The following is a 17851-nucleotide window of genomic DNA, read 5'->3' on the forward strand; positions in this document are numbered from 1 at the left end:
CCATAGTTGCTTCTGTTCGCTTTCCTCCCAGTCGGTTTCAGACACCCATCCTCCCACACATAAAACCTGGGAGCTGCTGGAGCAATTTGTTAGCGTCTTTAAGTTCAAGAAACAAATGCACAGTCCTTTGAAAACTCACCTTTGCTACTCTGTTTTAGATTTTCACTAATAATTGCCAGTCACGCGTACTGAGTTTTACTGTAAAGATGGAGGGATTACATAAGAGAGTGTCATCAGAGCGTTCCTGCAGACACAAATTGTTCACAAGTCTTGTTTCCAGTTTCCCTTGATTACTCACCCACTCTCCCACTCAAGTGCTTGCAGATACGGATTTGCATTTCAGTGTCTTTTTCATCTCCAGGAACTCTGCGTGGAGCCGGGTTTGACTTGGATTTCCCCACGAATCGCTGCTGTTTAGGCTTTATTTCCTCTTTTAAAAAATCAAGTGCGCATCGACGAGGGAATGTCTGTTCTTCGCCCTTTACCGTGAACTTGAAGGCTCAGGAGTCTTTTCTTGATCCGACATGAAAGGTTGGCTGATCAGGAAAATCTGTTAGCAGCTACAGGTTAAAGAAGGAGTTATTTTCTTTAAAAGAAAAATCTACCCATGCCTTTCAGGAATGCAAGGGCATTTCAGTGAATAATTAAAATGTTGATTTATATCAGTTATGCTAAAAAAAAAAAAAAAAAGCTGGCTATAACCAATCATTAATGGGAAGTTCAGTAGAAGGAAAAAAAAAAGTTAGAAAAACTACATTGAGAGGATTTCTAAAGTAAAAGTGAAGTTCGTCACTTAAGAAAGGCACACATAGGAAATGGGCTACAGCTGTCACAATCCTTGTTGAGCTACTTTGGTTAAAAGATGACATCAGAAGTGCCTTCCCTTAGTTAAAGAACGAGAAAGTGTTTCCTCTTTTAGCATTTTATTTTGAAATCATTTTATTTACCTACCATACCTATGAACTGTTACCTAAAGTCTGACTATATAAAATAGGTCATGTACTGGAACGTACCTGTCCCAGACGATGTTCTCCACTCGTCTCAAACAACGACTTGCACAGTCGCTTCTGATCTCCGGGAGATCCCAGCTGTTTTTACCACCTGCTGGAGAGCCTACATCAACACACTTCAGTGAGAACTCACTTCCGATAGCACAGTTGTAGAAGTTGATGATGCGCCGCTGAAAGATTTTGGCCAATTTCAGTTTCCTCTGGAAGAAAAGACGTTGTTGAGCCTTTATGGGCGGCTGAAATGACGTTAGTACCTCGGGTCAGGTCCTACGTCGTAGTGACGCCAAAGAGCTTGAATTTTTTGTTTCCTCTCAGCAGCTTTTTTCCCCCGACATCAATTGGAGAGTGAATGTTCATACTTTGTTTGAGAAAGTTCACAATTGTTTTATTGCTTTTGGGGTGGTTTTAACACCACAATGTCCTTCAGTTCTGCATGCTTTCTCGTTGCTGCCGTTGATGAGACCCAACATTGAGAAGTCATCAGCTTATTTAAAAATGAAGCTATACAAACATAAGTGAGGACAGTACAGAGCAATGGGCTAAGGACACAGCCTTGAGGGACGCCTGTGCTGATGGAAAGAGTGGACGAAGTATTCCCACTCTCTCACACTGTGTACGATTTGGTATAAAGTCCAAAATCCAGTCACATAGTGTGTTGTTAAATCTAACATTACAGTTCCTTTGGCCATATTGTATTGAACATTGAGCTAGACTCGACTAAACGGCAGCTTTGCATCCGTACTTTGAGATCTAGATATCCCAGAAATGTGTGGACCATGTGGTAATGGCGTCCCCTGTCAAATTGATATGGATCGAATGTTGGTGGTTTAGCTTTCTTTAAGTCTCTCAAGGCATTTAGCCGGTATGGGGTTCAGTGCCACAGATCTGTAATCGTTTAGATATGTGATATTAGAGTCTTTACCGATGGGGACCATTATAGTTCCTTAAAAGCAGAGAACCAGGAAAATGGACAGCAACATATCGTAGACTGAAGTGAAAACATCCGTGACCCATCCAGCAATTAACAGAAGCATATGCTTGAATTATATCAATCCCTGTACATAACGAAGCATGTAAGATGGACGTTGAAATTGGGTGAGAATTAGGATTCTGTATTGGAGGCGTGTTTGGCAGCCGTAACAACTTTGGCACAAAGTTCTGCTTGTGGGAGAAACCTGAAGAAGGCGAACAATAAAATAGGGGGAACACAAAGAAAAGGTAAAAGAAATGAGCTTGCCATCAGCGACAGACGAAAATAGAATGAAGTGAAGAGGTTATTGTGAGCGTGGACAATGAAAAAAAGCCGTACAGAGGTGAGGCTAAATCTACGTCTCTATTCTGCCCTTTTCCTGCTCACAGAGACAGCGGACTGCGAGGGTTTGCCGGAGGTTATAATGAGAGCACCTCTGTTTCTGCCTCAGCTTTGAGCTGCAGACTGAGAAAAAGAAACACCTGGGAAGGTGAAGGCGGCGGATGAACAAAACTGGAGGAGGGCAGATTCATGGCAAGCAGACATAAGAAGCTCTCAGAGGAAAATCCGGATGCTTTTTTTTTTCTTTTCTTTCTTCCTCCACTTTGTCCTTCGAGAGATGCCTTAATAGAGCTCTTGTTTCCGGACTGCCACTCAGGATAACGAGAAATATAATTGCCGTCTATCTCGTACTCACTTGTTCTCTCTTTCTTTACCTTCTCCTCCTCCTCCTCCTCCTGTCTTTTTCCCTTCCGTCTTCCTTGACCTCCTCACCTCCACGCGCTTCTCTGTCTGCACGTACACTAGGTATTTCAGTCATTTTCATGTCTTCCCCATCACCAGGGCAACGGCGGTGTCTTAGCTTCTGACCTTTCCAGTGGAAGAGAAGCAGGCCAATTTCTTTTTTTTTTTGTTTGTGTAGTCGTTTCGTTTTCCCGGGGAGGAGAGCGGCATCGTTTAACGAGTGAAACTACCCAGCCGTCCCCGTGTATGATTGAACAAAAGGCAAAAAGCCTCTCGATTCTACGGGGACGGCATCTCTCGGCAGCGGCCTTGTCTGACTGTCATTGTTGATGATTTAATTGCTACGATCTTCCCTTCTCATTTAGAAAGAAAAAAAAGATTAAAAAACTAAACAGAGAAGGCGCTCTATCCCAGCTGTGCCTCCATGTAACCGTGTCAAAAGTGCGGCTGAGTTTCTCCGTCCTGAAAGCGCGGCAGCACTTGAAAAGTTGATTTGACAGCGCGCGGCGGCATAATTGCAGCTGACAGGTTTGCGTAGATAAAAGAGGAAAGCGACAAATCTTTTGTAGAGGGTGTAAGCCTCTGTTGTTATCGCCAGACAGCAGAGCTTTTTAAATACCTGAATGAAACCGGCTGAAAATAACCCATTTTGCATATTTTTAGACATTCGCTTCATCATCGCCCGCCTGGTATAAATAGCATCTGACGGGCACAGTTGTACTTTAAACTGCTTCGTGCAGCAGGAAATGCGGAGGCTGAATTTCAGCTTGAAATTCTCCATATACTGGCAATGCATTTTTTTCCCCTTCCTTTTTTTTTTTTTAAAGAAAAAGGTTCTCTCTTTTTTATCATCCTGACATTCAGAGGCGGAAATAAAGTATTGGATAATTCTCTTCAGAGCCGGGGAGAATGCAGCATAATTTTGAATGATTGGGGTGAAATAGTGTTTGCTGTGGACTTTTTGAAGCTGTGTGCCTGAAACCGGCTCTAAGAAGAGAAAATGAGCCACTCTGCTGTCTTCGTGGTGGTGATTAGTGAAATACAAAAGTCATCTAGCAGAGATGGCCCTTTAAACCTGCAGATGACTTGGACTGTCCGAGTCATGTTTTAGATAAATACAGAGCATTTCAAAATTGCTCCCCACTTCTTGACATTTCTCACCCTTTTGTCTTGTAAAAGCAGCAAATCATGTTGTATTTTATTGGCTTTTTCTGTCATGGATGAACACAAAATAGAAAGGGATGCATGTTTTGGAAAGTCCTCACAAAAAAAGCTCTGAAAGACAAAAAAAATCTTTGGTCTTTTACAGATCTGACACGTTAGGTTTGTTTTCATTTCTAACTTTTCCTGAGTAAATACGTTGCGATCAAAGCTGGAAGGTTTAGAATGTGGCTTTACCAATCTGAAGACTGAAATTAGCTCGTCTCAAGGTCAGTCAGATTTAAGACGAGATCGTTTGAGAACATCAGCTTTGCCACAGAATCTCAATGAGATTTACCTACAGACTTTGACTAGGTCATTATAGAACAAAGATGTTAAACAATTCTGTTGCAAATGCGGCTGGATTTTCAGAGTCCTAGATAATGAATTTTCCCATATTATGAGCTACAATATTATAAGTTGCTCCACTGGCAGATTGTTTCACTTATATCTTATACTACTCCATTAATATTAAGGAATTATTGACTTACAACAAGCTTTTAATGTCCTGCTGAAAAATTATTTGTAAGTTTGTTCCATTTTATTTCAAGTGCACTAAGATATCTGAACTAGAAATTAAACCAAAAATACTTCGTAAAACTTTGTGTTTTTGCAGTTTAGCCTTAAAATTAATATAATTAGCAAAAAAAAAAAACAAAGGAAAAAAAATCTACTTCTGTGTATTTTAACCCTCACTATTAAATCCGCTGTTCTTCTTCTTTAATAGCTGTCTAATCCTGAAACTAGACAAAGATACTTGGTAAGATTTTGTGTTTTTCCAGTCTACTGTTTACAAAGGACTGTATTTAGAGGCATCAGCGTAAAGGGGAGTGGAAATAAAAAATGCAAATCACCGTTACGAATATTTATTAGCAAATCGTTTTAATGAAATACAATAACGTCTGTGACATGACGGGAAGCGAACAGGTTGAAGAGGTGCCTTTGCAGGTCACTGTAAAACTTTAATCTGCAGGACATTTTGATCAACAGTTAATCTGCAGCAGAATTTCTATTTAAAGGCCGGGGGCTCATTAGCCAATAGATCTTAATCCTATTACTGGCTGGATGGTGGGGGACCATGAGCCCTTCTGTCAGTCGCTCGAGGGTGTGCGGGTGGCGCGTGTGTGTGTGTATGGGTAGAGTGGGGGGATATTTTTGCAGTACAGATGTGAAGAAGGTCATACGCGGCACACTGCCATTTTCATAATGAGAGCAAAGCATCATGCATCATGCACAATCATAAAAAAGCCATCACCGGCCAAGCAGACACATTTAATCACGGCACATGTCGGGAGCTAACATATTTAGCCCCGCCGCATAATAACAGGCTTTATTCCCTCCTTCACGTGGGTCTGGCCCCGGGTTTAATTAAATGTTAGCTGAAATATCAGAGTAATCTCTCTCTCTCTCTCTCTCTCTCTCTCTGTCTGTCAGTCTGTCTCTGCGTGTGTGTGCATTATGCTCATTGTTAACAGCTGAATAGTTCTCGGATGATGTTTGCAGGGATGCCTGCTGTAATAACGGAGAGGTTTAACGTCGGCCCGTTGTAAGCGGGGAGAAGAGTGAGCGTATGAAAAGGAGACACAAAGAGCGAGAACAGAGAGACGAACGCAGAACGACGGGGGAGACGAACGCGGGGAGGAGAAAACCCGGAGCACTTAATCTCAGTGTTGCTCTACAGACGAGGAAGCGGAGACGAGGATTTTTTTTTTTTTCCCCGAGTGCAGTTCTGTGAAAATAAACATAAGCTCCATCCACCGACAGCAGCCACCCAACGGCTGAAAGAAACCGTGCCAGAGCCATTTGTTCAGGGTCTTTCTGTTTTTTTCCACATGACAGAGTTTTTTTCCTCCTCAATAAAATAAATCGAGAGTGCACTGACTTTGGAAATAATCTGTTTACCTGCATCCCAATGCATTTTGCCACATCTTTCTGCCAGGGCATTTTTGTTACGACTCAGTCTCGTAAGAATGCGCTTCTTGTTTCCAGTTAGTTTTCTTTCTTTCTTTTTTTATGCCCTGCTATCTTTTATTGATACAGATGTCATTCTCTGGCTGCGAAATTGTCTTTGATCAATAAAGCCTTTTGGTCTGGATGCTCTGAAATGCAAGACAAGTTGTTTTATTAATTATGAATCAGTCAGATTCTAGAACGCCCAAGAGGCGAGAGTGAAAGCGCAATATCTGAGTGTAAAAAGCTGATTCTGAAGCAAACGTATATCGACTGTACGTGTCTTGTTGTCTCCTCCTCAGACATTGACGAGTGTGCCGACGGCTTTGTTGAGTGCGATAGTAAATCCACTTGTGTCAACTTGCCCGGCTGGTACCACTGCGAGTGCCGCGACGGCTACCATGACAACGGCTTGTTTTCCGCCAACGGGGAATCGTGCGTAGGTGAGTTGTTCCTTTTCTTTATTAAATATTCAAAAGTTTGGTAGGAGCAAACGCCAGGTGTCCCTGTTTTTGACACCTGAAATGAAAAAAAAAATCAGGTATCCGATTCTCATAGAGCTGAATATTATGTCCCATCAGTCTGCTGTGGAGGGTCAAAGCTCTTCTGCCACCATCAGAACCAGACTTGAAAACAATCTGATAAAGAAGGAGATTATCGTGCAAAGAATTTTTTTATAAAATCCACAAAATTACAGACAACCACGAGCCTCCTCTTCATGAGACTGCTACATACCAACAGAGCGTCTTCAGTCAGAGGCGTCATCAGAGCCTCTGTAGCACAGACAGCTACAGGAGTTTGTTCTTGCCCACAGCAGTCATTTATATTCCCTCTGGGATTAATAAGCTATTGTTGAATTGAATTGACTTCAATAGAAATGCTACTTTTTATGGTGTCTTGGTGTTAACAAGCAACATTTTGCATTACGACAAAAATGGATATTGTCATGTAATTAAAAGAATCAAAATAATTATTTAGAGTTAATAAGCTTGAGGTAATTTGTTTTTAACAGAGCCGATAAGGACAAAATAAACAAGAACACAGTAAACTACGAGGTTTTCTGAAAGTAGCGTCCAGCTACAGTGCTATGAGACAATATTATCTCTATTAGTTTCTGTTGTCCAACACTGTTGTGTGTATTTATATAAGAAAAAGATTACACGAGTAAACACAAAAATCGGTTTAAAATTATGATTTTTGTTATTAAGTGAAAGAGCTTACCAAGCTGACCGATGCATAAATATAATTGCCCCCAAAATCTAACAACTGGTTACGCCGCCGTTGGCACCATTGAGTTTAGGTCAAACTGAATTTATTCTGTTAATTCTATTTTGCACATTCTGATGCCAAAAAATTTACAAAAAACGTGTGTTTGCATGAACCACGTGTTAATATGGCAGAAGTTTACTGCCCGACATGTTAAACAATGACGGGTCAAAACCTCTGAGGCCGAATCTCATCTCAGAACCTGAGCTGTCCCTTTAACAGAGGAGCTGTTAACTGGTGAATGATGCTGCAAATATATGAAAAGGAACAGCTAAATAAACTAAAAAAATAAATAAATAATCAGATGAAAAGCTTGTTTTCAGGATCGTATCAGAGCTGGAAACTGAAGATGAAGCATGTAACAGGCAGATGGGACCATAAGATCTGGACAGACGAAGAAGAGGAGGTTTTTAGATGGTCGTTATTGCAGCTTGGCAAAGTTGAAAGTCAAATCGTGTTACATAAAAGGCAGAAATATTAGAAATTGTGCTGGTAAATCAAATACTTGCAGACATAATTCAGCTTAGTGCACAAGTAGCCGTCTGTTGCTGACAAAAAAAAAAGTTCAAGAAAAACTTTTTTCTTAAAAGTTTAACTTTGTAACAGCACATTGTGTTAAACAAATTTCTCAACAGCCTAAGAATTCAGAAATGATGTGGTTAAATTTATAAAGTTATGATATTGTAGTTATCCCAGGATATGAATGAGAATCACTAATTTGTTTAAGAAAAAAAAAATTAAAGAAATAAAAAATAAAACTGCTGACCTGCTGAAGATATGGATGGATCTGTAAACGGAAAACTGTTTCAACTTATTGACTGAATCATCAAGTACTGAAATGTGATCTTTTACTTTTAAAATATTAAATATATAAACATTTAGCTTAAAGAATCTTAATCTGGAAGGAATGGCCCTCTCACACAATCACGTTTTTCCTCCTGAAAATCATAACTCTATAATTGCTAATATTAAAACTGCAAAAATATATATAAATTTTATTTTAGCAGCAGGAGGAATATTTTTATTTATTTATCTTTCTATCAAATGAAAACTATTCAATCAGGAGAAAAGAAGAATAAGGTCTCCAAGTGCCACTAAGAGATTATTTTACAACATCATCAAAATATGTTCAGTTTGTTCTGAAAGAAAAAGCTGGTAGTTTCTCATCAGTGAGGGGCAAAAAAAAATAAAAAAAAACAATCCAACATGGCTGCCATCTGTTTCAAAACTAGGGGATGACTTGGTGTTAAATGTTTGCTCTACTAAAAGCTTATATCTTTATAAATCTTACACATAGTACTATGTATATGAAATTCAATGAAACACATTAGTGTTAGCTTGTATTGCTAACAGCAGTTAGCTTACCTCGCAGCACAGCAATCGCTGCTCACTAGTTTTAAGAGTTGGTTAAGTTGGGTTTTGTGTAATTCCCATATTTTAAATTTCCAGCTTCAAGTAAATATTTCAAATATTTCTGTCCTTAATGTAAACATAAAATAATTTCCGCAGTGTTTCTAGTTAAAAATAGAGAAATGCAGTCACAAATTTAACAGTTGTGACTGAATTCAGTCCAAAATGTGATCAGTGAATCAAATTCAATTTTTTGCTTCCAGGTTTGCTTTATGTCTCAATTTCAGTAATATAGTTTTGAAATTTAGGAGGCAAAATAGTTTCTCTGACAAGAAGTTCAGTCAGCTTCTATTGAATGTTTTTGATTCAGGATTTACCTGGAGAGGCATGCCGTTTTTAAGTTGTTGGGTTTTTTTTTTTTTTGCCTCCTTCTTCCCTTAAAAAATGTCTCTTTTCTTTCTGAAGCCTGTTAATTTAAAAAAAAAAAACATTTTCTTAGCATGTCAGCAGACATGTGGAGGCTGTCGGAAGCGAAACCCTCAATCAACAGAAAGACGGAAGAAATGGACGCAACAATTGAGCTGGTGGTGCTGCTCCATTCTTTGACCCCCATCTTAGCCGTCATCTGGATCTGAAAGGGCCGAGAAAGAATGAGCATTAAAAGCACTCTGAAATAAAAATAAAAAAAATACATAAATGATGATAACCTGTCTGCACCTCTCAAAAGCAGAATTTGGCCAAAGTGGGTTTCTGGGTTGCGTTGCTGTCTCGCGCTGCAGAATTGACGCGCCTGTGTTGCTCTTCTGCATCAAAAGCAGACGTCATTTCTTTTTTTAATGTCCTTTTTTATTACTATTATTATTATTATTTCCAAGCAGATCATGCACAGAAACAGCTTTGCCTGCACAGAGCATATGCATGATGTCATTCCTTTGTGCTCCCTGCAGATATTAACGAATGCAAGACGGGGAGGAACACCTGCGCCAACGACACAGTGTGCTTCAACCTGGAGGGAGGCTACGACTGCCGGTGCCCCCACGGGCATAACTGCACCGGCGACTGTATCCATGACAACAAGGTCAAGCACAGCGGGCAGATATGGGTGCTGGACAGCGACAGGTGCTCGGTGTGCTCCTGCCAGGTAATAAACAGGGCAAGATGGAGAACAGAGAGAGCTTAAAGGTAGGGGAAGGTGGAGCTCTGCAGACAGAGGGGCAGATGGAGGAGCGGGACATGTGTTCCCAGCAGGCACCGGGGCGCGGGACGCTACTGTTCTGAGGATGGGATAACCTTGTATGTAGACAGGTTGATTTCATTTAAAGCAACAAATAAAGCCGCTGTGGCTAATAGTGCCCCGTATTGCAGTCATAATGACTAATTTTATGATGGCAGCAGTTGTAATAATCACTATAATGTTTAGAGGCCACTTGATTTTCATCCACAGATGAAACGTAAGGTGCATGAGTGGATGCGGGCGAATGAGCTGAGCAGGTCACACTGATTGTTGAGTTTTGTAGAGAATATGAAAAGCGAGATCAAAATCTTCATGCAGCAGCAAGTAATGAGATCAAATTTAAAGATGTTTAAAAATGTAAATACAACAGAAAGATTTGGCCTTTTTTTCATGCATTTTTTAAAAATTAATCAGTCACTGTCAGTCAGCAGTTCAACTAAATTAAAATAAAATTATTTGTGGGAATTATGATATTCTGCAGTTGAGTTCATTTGTAAAGTCACATCAGAAGCCTCACAAGTCACTTGTTTCCATATGCATCTCAGTATCTTGCTCATGAAAAGCTGTTTGTTTTGCCCACAGACATGTTAAATGTCTCTTGTTACAAAATTTGAATCAACAAACTACATGACCTTATCGGCTGACCCTGACCGGTGACCTTCTCCCTGTCAGTGAACTCACCGAATGGCATCGGTTCGTTCTTTTGGGGTGGTAGTTGTTACTGCATGAACATACCAAAAGTTAGCTATTTAGCCATTTTTAGCATTAAGTATGTGTTTAAAAATGAAGTTATTGGAAGAAAAATCTTTACGTATTTATTTTTCAAAGGAAACTTAATTTTCTGTGGATGCACTCCAGCTGTTCAAACATGTTGACAGGTGCTGGTCATTTTGCCCCTTTGGTACTTTGCTTGCTTTATCTTCTTCTTCCTAGGCACAAAAAAAGTCCTGTTTGCCACAGCATGTCAATTTGTACCCACCCTAGAGAAATTTCCTCAAATTGGCTAAGTGACCCAAAGCTGACTCCAGTAAATACCACAGAGGCTGAACGTGCTGCAACAAAATTGCTCTGTTTGGTCCTTTTGAGAGGTCAACCTCTATCTGTCATGAAACATGCTGGATTTGGAAATGCTTGCAGTAAATACTTGGGTTAAGACAACAGTCTGGATGCTCCACAGACATGATAAATGTCTGTGCAGCACACAGGCTGCTGCTCACCACACTAACTTTATGATGCGTTGAAACAAAGCATGTCCACTTGTCCCTGCAAGGACAAGTGGGTATAGAAAATGGACTCTAGAATAGGATAATTCTAACATTACCAATACTGCTGTAGTGATAGTATATCCTAGAAATGTATTAAGTATGGGATTTAAAAGACATGTCCTTGCTCACATGTCAAAGACGACACCAAAGTCCTTTAGCTTGTTATAGCAGATTTAATGCACCCAGAGTTACGACCTGTAAGCTGTTTGTTATTCATTGACTCTGGTTCAAAAATGACAACTTTAGCTGCATCCAAGTCTAAATCAGAGTCATCCAGGGTTATGTATCTGTTTACTAAGGATAGGATATGATTAGCATAAAGACAAGCTAATCATATCTATGTGCTTATTAGCCTTTTATGATGGTTTATACTGTATGTGGATCAAGCTGCTCTTGGAGAGTTTTTGGTTTTTGTTGTGTCCTCTCTCCACTTCCCACATCTCCAAAAAAAATAGTAAGAAAACTAGTGGAAACCTGCTTTTTCTTCCATGCGACCGAAGCCGTCCCCTACAGAGCTAATCAAATGTCACTTCTGTCCTTCGTAAGCAAGATGTTCTCCTCCCCAACAACTGACATTTTACAATAGACTGTAAAGAGACAGGGAGAGTTATGTCTTTATCTATTTTAATAAAAAAAATTTACTTATTAGCATAGGAGCAATCATGACACTTTTAAGTGAATAATCGCATGGCTCACGTTGCTGTTTGTTAACTCTAAAGTGTAAACACGCCGCTGTTGGATCTTCAAAAAGAGACAAAGTGAAGTGGATAATGTAAGTTCTTTGCAGCAAATTATACTTCATCTTCTGCCTCTGTGGGGGAAAAAAAGATTTATACTGTAGTTTGCACTCATTCCTAGTTAATAATTGAGCAGTTAGTGTAACTGCATGTTCGTAAAGCGGCACAAATAAATATTTTATATCACCAGTGGGTAAAATGAGTTTTATGTAAAATGTTTGCAGTGACAAACCCACAAAAATTAACAGCTAACTTTTTCCGTTCCATTCAGCGGCGACGGAAAAGAGGGGAAAACGAACCGCGGTATACGGCTAAAAAACTGCATCAGAAATCAGTGTTTGCTAGGAAAACAAATCCCTGTTTTAGGGGCTCAAATGCAACGATTGGTGAGTTTCCAATCAACAGAGATGGTAAAAAATATTTTTTTTTAAATCTGGCACTATTTAGTTCACAAGCTGATAAACTAAACTAAACTAAAAAGATAACAGAAATATAACAAATGGTTTGGTTTGAAATGTGGAAAATGTCAAGTGTATAAAGAATTACAATGTTTAAACCCTCCAGCTAGCATCAGCTAGCTAGTGCCAGATTATAATTTACTCTCTCTTCACATAAGCATCAACAGTCACTAATTAACTAACAGATACGCCAATAGAAAGACCAAATGGTAAAATCAGGCACAAACTTGTTCCAGTTTTTTATTAGTTTAACATCAGAATAATCTAAGCTAGTCTGCAGCTTCATCTTTTCCACGTTAGCACATTTACAGTTTGCATTTGTCACAACGCGTTTGAACCAGTTCATTAAACAAACAAGTCGTGTTATCACTAATCCAAATTGTTGCAATAGAGCTCCGTTAATAGTCATTTAATTTTAGTTTGTAACTCCTGTACAGCTTACGTTATTATAAAACGTCCTAACTGCGTGTGGGACTTGATAACACACAACTGGTTCTGACAAGTTCAAAGTTAAAATTAATACTCATAAATAATCAGAGCACTTCCTCACATAAACTTCACTTCGGATCAACGCCGTGCAGCAAGTGGAGCGGAAGCCTCGTCTTGCAAATTTCTTGTTGAGGGATGTTTTCTAGGCCTCCGAGCTGCAAAAATGCTGACATGAGTTCCTCAAATTTTCACTGGACGTTTTCACTGCACTGCTGCTTCTCTTTTATGCAGTTATTTTTTTTATTTTTTTTTACTTATTTAGAGGTTTGCTTGGATAAAGCTCTCCATAATGCTTTTGTGTGTGAAAACTTGAACAATGTGGCTTTCAGGCTCTTGCTAGCCTCCTATGTCGTCACCAAAGCAATCGAAAATAACTTTTTATTTCAACTTATGTTAATTTATCCCATTACTTTTGATTCCCGGCAATCGAGGGAGAATGACGGGACACGACAGCAACGCTATTTTGACGGACGAGCAGAATGTGCTGTCGCATTTCTTAAACGTTTTGATTGACTCGAGTTTCTGACGTTGTTGTTTTGATCACTTCCTAGCTTCCTGGCGGTGAGACACCTGGAAAGAACCGGTCCGGGAAAAACTCATTCTGTCACCTCAGAGATGTTTTATTTCATTTTTATCGGGTCGCGGCGCCGTCACGCTCCGCATTTGCAGCGTTTTACTCGACCTAATGCCGAGTGTCTGGGAGTAGTGGAAGGCGATTATAGTGGATTAGTGTCGGTGGTGAATGATCAAGCGGCAAATTATTCATTTGATTACAAAGGAGCAGGACAGAAATGGCTCCCTAATTAAATGAGTTGTTTAATTGATTTGAGAGATTGAGGTGCTGCCTGTCAAAATTAGTGGCATTGAGCAGATTAAGGGGCATCGGAGTAAACATGTTATTGTTTTGGAAGTGGTAGGACCCAGCTGGATATTAAATGGAGCGCCGTCGCTAAGTGATGGGGGGGGGGGAACCAAGGTCAAAGACCCCAGACAATGGAGAGATAAGAATGTGTCCAGACTGAGCCTGTTCAGCATGCAGTAGACACTCGTTATTGAAAAGGCATGCACAAATGTAAAATCCATATGCATTTGCATCAAGGTGTGTTGTAACTATACTGTTGAAGTCAGTGCTATCTTACACTCTTGTCTCATCATTTTCATTAAAGTCATATTCATTTGAGATTTTATGTTTTATTAACAGATTTTTTTTTAGTAAGGACTGTCAATAGGGAACCTGTTGGAGGAAAAAATTGTTGCATATTTTTATTACTCCTAACATATATATATATATTATATATATGGTTTCTTGTCATGGAATCAGAGTTGAGACATATTCCTTAAATTTTCAGGTCCGTACTCAAGACGTTTTTAATGTTGGTGCGCTTTATCAAACATGAAATGAAGATTTGATGGGTGTTTGTGATTATTGTGCCAGGAAGTTGTGTTTAACACACTGATTTGAATCATTATTTGGATGCAAAATTAAATTATTCCATCCTGTGTAACTTTATTGAAGAATCTCAGAACCAGGCAGTCAGCGTTGTTCTTAAAGGGCCGGTCGCACTGATGGAAAATATTATGTTGTATAGGCAGTTTTCTAAATCCACAAAGTAGTTGTTGGTAACTAATCAAATCTGTGATTATATACAGATTAATTTCTCTTGCATATTTAGAGTGTGTAATTTTTAAAAAATATGTTTATTCAACATTTTTTTAATTAAACTATCACATGTTTTATGTTTTAATCTGGTGTACCATAAACATGTCTGCGAATGCAGATGAACATTTGACACATTTACATGATTATTTGTGAATCATCATGTTAATGTAGAATTGTCTGTTTTTAAAAAAATGCAAACAAATATCCAACCAGGATGGCTACGGTATACTTATATAATGTATACGTATATATGAACATTTGTGCATCCAATTAATGTTGGTTAGTCGTTGCAGTGCAATAAAAAAAAAAAGATTTACACTTAAAACGCTGAGCTAAAAGTTGTAACATGTGACATTTATGCCCATTACGTACATTTAAAGAAACTTTACATCTCATGCATGTTTTGTTTTTTTTCAGTCAGTCAATTCATAGTTGGCATGTGACAAATGTTTGTGCGACATTTCAAATGTGGACCTTGAATCTCGATGAAAAGAGCCTTAGAGTTTTGTTCTAGCGAACGGCATTGAATCGTTTGACGAGCTCATTCTTTTCATCATTGTTTGTAGAAGTCTGCCTGAACAAACCACAACAACAAAAACATTTCCATTTTGCTTTAGAGACATTTCTCTGCGTTTAAAGAGACGAGGATTATTTGTCCAGAGAAGCAAGTAAAAATAATTTAAGCAGTTTGAAGTTCACACTATGGTCTGGCTTTCCCTACAGTTTGGACGGAACCGTTGGAAGGTCCGGGTCTCTTTAACCTTCGCTCCATTATTTATCATGCACATGTATGTTTAATGACTCGACTGCACTAATGGCTCTGTCTTTTGAACAGCTTGATGGCGTCTGTGTGTTAATGTTTAACGTTTGACTGTGCTCCGCTCTCAGGCCGGCCAAGTGATGTGCCGGCGAATGGTGTGCGACTGCGACAACCCCAACGCCGACCTGTTCTGCTGCCCCGAGTGCGACCCCCGCCTGAGCAGCCAGTGCCTGCACCAGAACGGCCTGCTCACCTACGGCAGCGGCGACACCTGGGTGGAGAACTGCCAGCAGTGCCAGTGCCTGGTGGGTTACAGTTGATGAAATATCCAGCGACGCTTCTCGGGGTGACGGTGTGTAAAATACAAAATGTAAAAAAGAAAAAACATAAGCGTTTCATCGGCGTGCCGCAGCGCCCACACAAGGAATGCAACAAATACCCCGGTCTCCATGGAAATGCTGATCAAGGAGAGATGTGTGGTGAAGAGAAAGTCAAGGAGAAATATTTTGTTGGAGCAGAGTGATTAAGAGGTGAATAGGAAGGTTGCTGGGAGGAGAAAAGGAAGATTGGTTTTTGTGTGGTGCAAAAGAAAAAAAAGAAAAAGAAGCGATTGCTTTGATTTGTGTGAATACAAACAGCCATCTTTGCTGTAGTCCGCGTTGATGGAATAACACGTTTCACTGAGGCTTCTTCCAAGGTTGAGCATGTGTGGGCTTCCTACTGCTGCGAGTTAACAGGATGTATGCTCGTGTTGACTCGAGTGTTTGCTGAGAGTGACTTCCTTGTATTCTCTGGTGTACTTTGCAGTCTGAGAACCCCTATTCTTCATGCCAAACAAAATAACACTGAAGCTCTCGCAGTAAGGCTTACAGTATAGACTATTTATTACTGTGCTCCCATCTTCTGCTGTGCTGACCTTTTCCGAGGTTTTGCAGAGGGATGTCGTTTGGGGTGACAGGGAAACAGTTAGCAAGTTTTTGTCCAATAAAACTGACCAAATCAATGAATCTTTTCAACCTGGGTTGCCCTTCTGACCTTCTGGCCACGTGCGTATTGCGGTTGTATACTATGCCATGTAGAAGTATTCATGCTTCTTGAACATTTTTGAATTTTATCATCCTATAGACAGAAACATGCACTGATAGAATGACACAAAATGGCACATATGGTGAACTGGAGTGAATGATGTCTGGTTTTCAACACTAGAAAAAAGAAAATAACCTAAATCTGGAAAGTCTGCCCTGCATTCAGTCCCCCTGTTTACTGTACTGTATGTATTACCAGATTTTGCTGCTGGTTCGTTCAAACACATTAATGTACATTGCTCTAAACCTGTGGTGTGATATCCAGTTAATAAGTGCGCTCCCCCAATGATTTGATGTCTTTGCTCCCAATTGATGTCTTTGCTCCAGTATAGCAGATTTAAATGGTTGAACTACCTCCCCAGCTTGTCAGCTAGCTTCAGATGTTTGGTAATGTACTGTCCATTTTGAATCAGATCAACATGTAAAAGTTAGCCATGGAAAATGAAGCGGCTCCTGATTACTTGCTTCGGCCTCCACTGATCTAAGGGATTCTGTTGTAAAGCTCTAACTGTACACTTAAAGCTACCGTATGTAACTTTTGCTAGAATATGTTTTTTTTTGTTAAAACTGCCACCATGTTGTGGCAGTGTAATATGAGAGATAATCTGTGAAAAAATCAAGCTCCTCCACCTTTTCCCAGTGCTGCTCCCAGTCAAAAACAGCCAATCGTAGGCAGAAGAAAGGTCTTAAAGCTGTCAATCAATCTTGTATACGTGCTGCTCAATGTGCTAATGACAGAGAAGCAACTTACCATTACAAGAAAACTGTTTATGCGCCATCGTTGGTGGAACATTTTACCAGCCTAACGCATCCATGGCGGGATCCTTTGTGGTGAACCAGCTGCATACGGTAGGAGAGGTCAAGGGTCAAGTGAGTACACGACAGTGATTGACAGCAGTAAGATCCTCCTTCTGACTCTGATTGGTTGTTTCTGATGAACAAATGTATTTTTTTTCACAGATTATCTGTGTCATGCTGCCCCAACATAGTGATAGTTTTAACAAGTATGTAAAAATAAAAAATAAAAAAATGGGAGCTGGGAATCTCTGCTCCCTGAGCCTCCAGATTTGCCATCATTTTCCTTCTGCTTTGCGGTCGTACCGCTACTTTGCATTGATCTATCACATAAAACCCCAATTAAACAAATTGAAGTCTGTGGAACGTGACTGCCGCTGCATGAAGGAACGGTGAATATACGACTCTTCTTCTGCTGAGTTCATCTCTACTTCGAATCACAGACAAGCACTCTTGCTTCTCTCTCTCTCTCTCTCTCTCTCTCTCTCTCTCTCTCTCTCTCTCTCTCTCACTCTCTCTCATTCACTCTTAGCTGCCTTTTAATAACAACCGTGCTTGTAGCTTAGCTACTGTGACGTTTTCCCCATTCTGACAGATTTACCCTGTGACCAGCCCTGGCAATAACTCCCCCACTAACTCCACCCCACCTCAGCCACCTTCCCTCCCAAATGCTCTCCTGTATTGTGCTGTTGTCCTGCTGCCTGAACCTCAGGGTCGCTCTTTGGATTTCTTGCAGCGCACCATTACAGGAGCGCCTGAAAATCACAGCTCAGCAGAGAGGCAGCGGGGAAGCACTCTCGGCTGAAAATGAGATCGCTCTGCTTCACTCCCGCCGCAGCCGTGCTCACCGCAGGCACTTGTACGTGTTGACACAAACA

At 40.1% G+C, this 17851-nt stretch overlaps 1 protein-coding gene across 1 annotated transcript in view; it reads left to right on the forward strand.

The window, feature by feature from the left end:
* Nucleotides 1-17851, forward strand: part of nell2a (neural EGFL like 2a) — a 95658-nt gene that overhangs the window by 71487 nt on the left and 6320 nt on the right. Inside the window, exons 16-18 of the mRNA XM_081607860.1 lie at nt 6177-6317; nt 9438-9631; nt 15222-15398. Of these exons, the coding sequence (XP_081463986.1) occupies nt 6177-6317; nt 9438-9631; nt 15222-15398 (512 nt within the window). The remainder of the gene's footprint in view (nt 1-6176; nt 6318-9437; nt 9632-15221; nt 15399-17851) is intronic.

This window comes from Poecilia reticulata, chromosome 6 (genome assembly GCF_904066995.2).
Source record: "Poecilia reticulata chromosome 6, P_reticulata-male-v2, whole genome shotgun sequence".
NCBI lineage: Eukaryota > Metazoa > Chordata > Actinopteri > Cyprinodontiformes > Poeciliidae > Poecilia > Poecilia reticulata.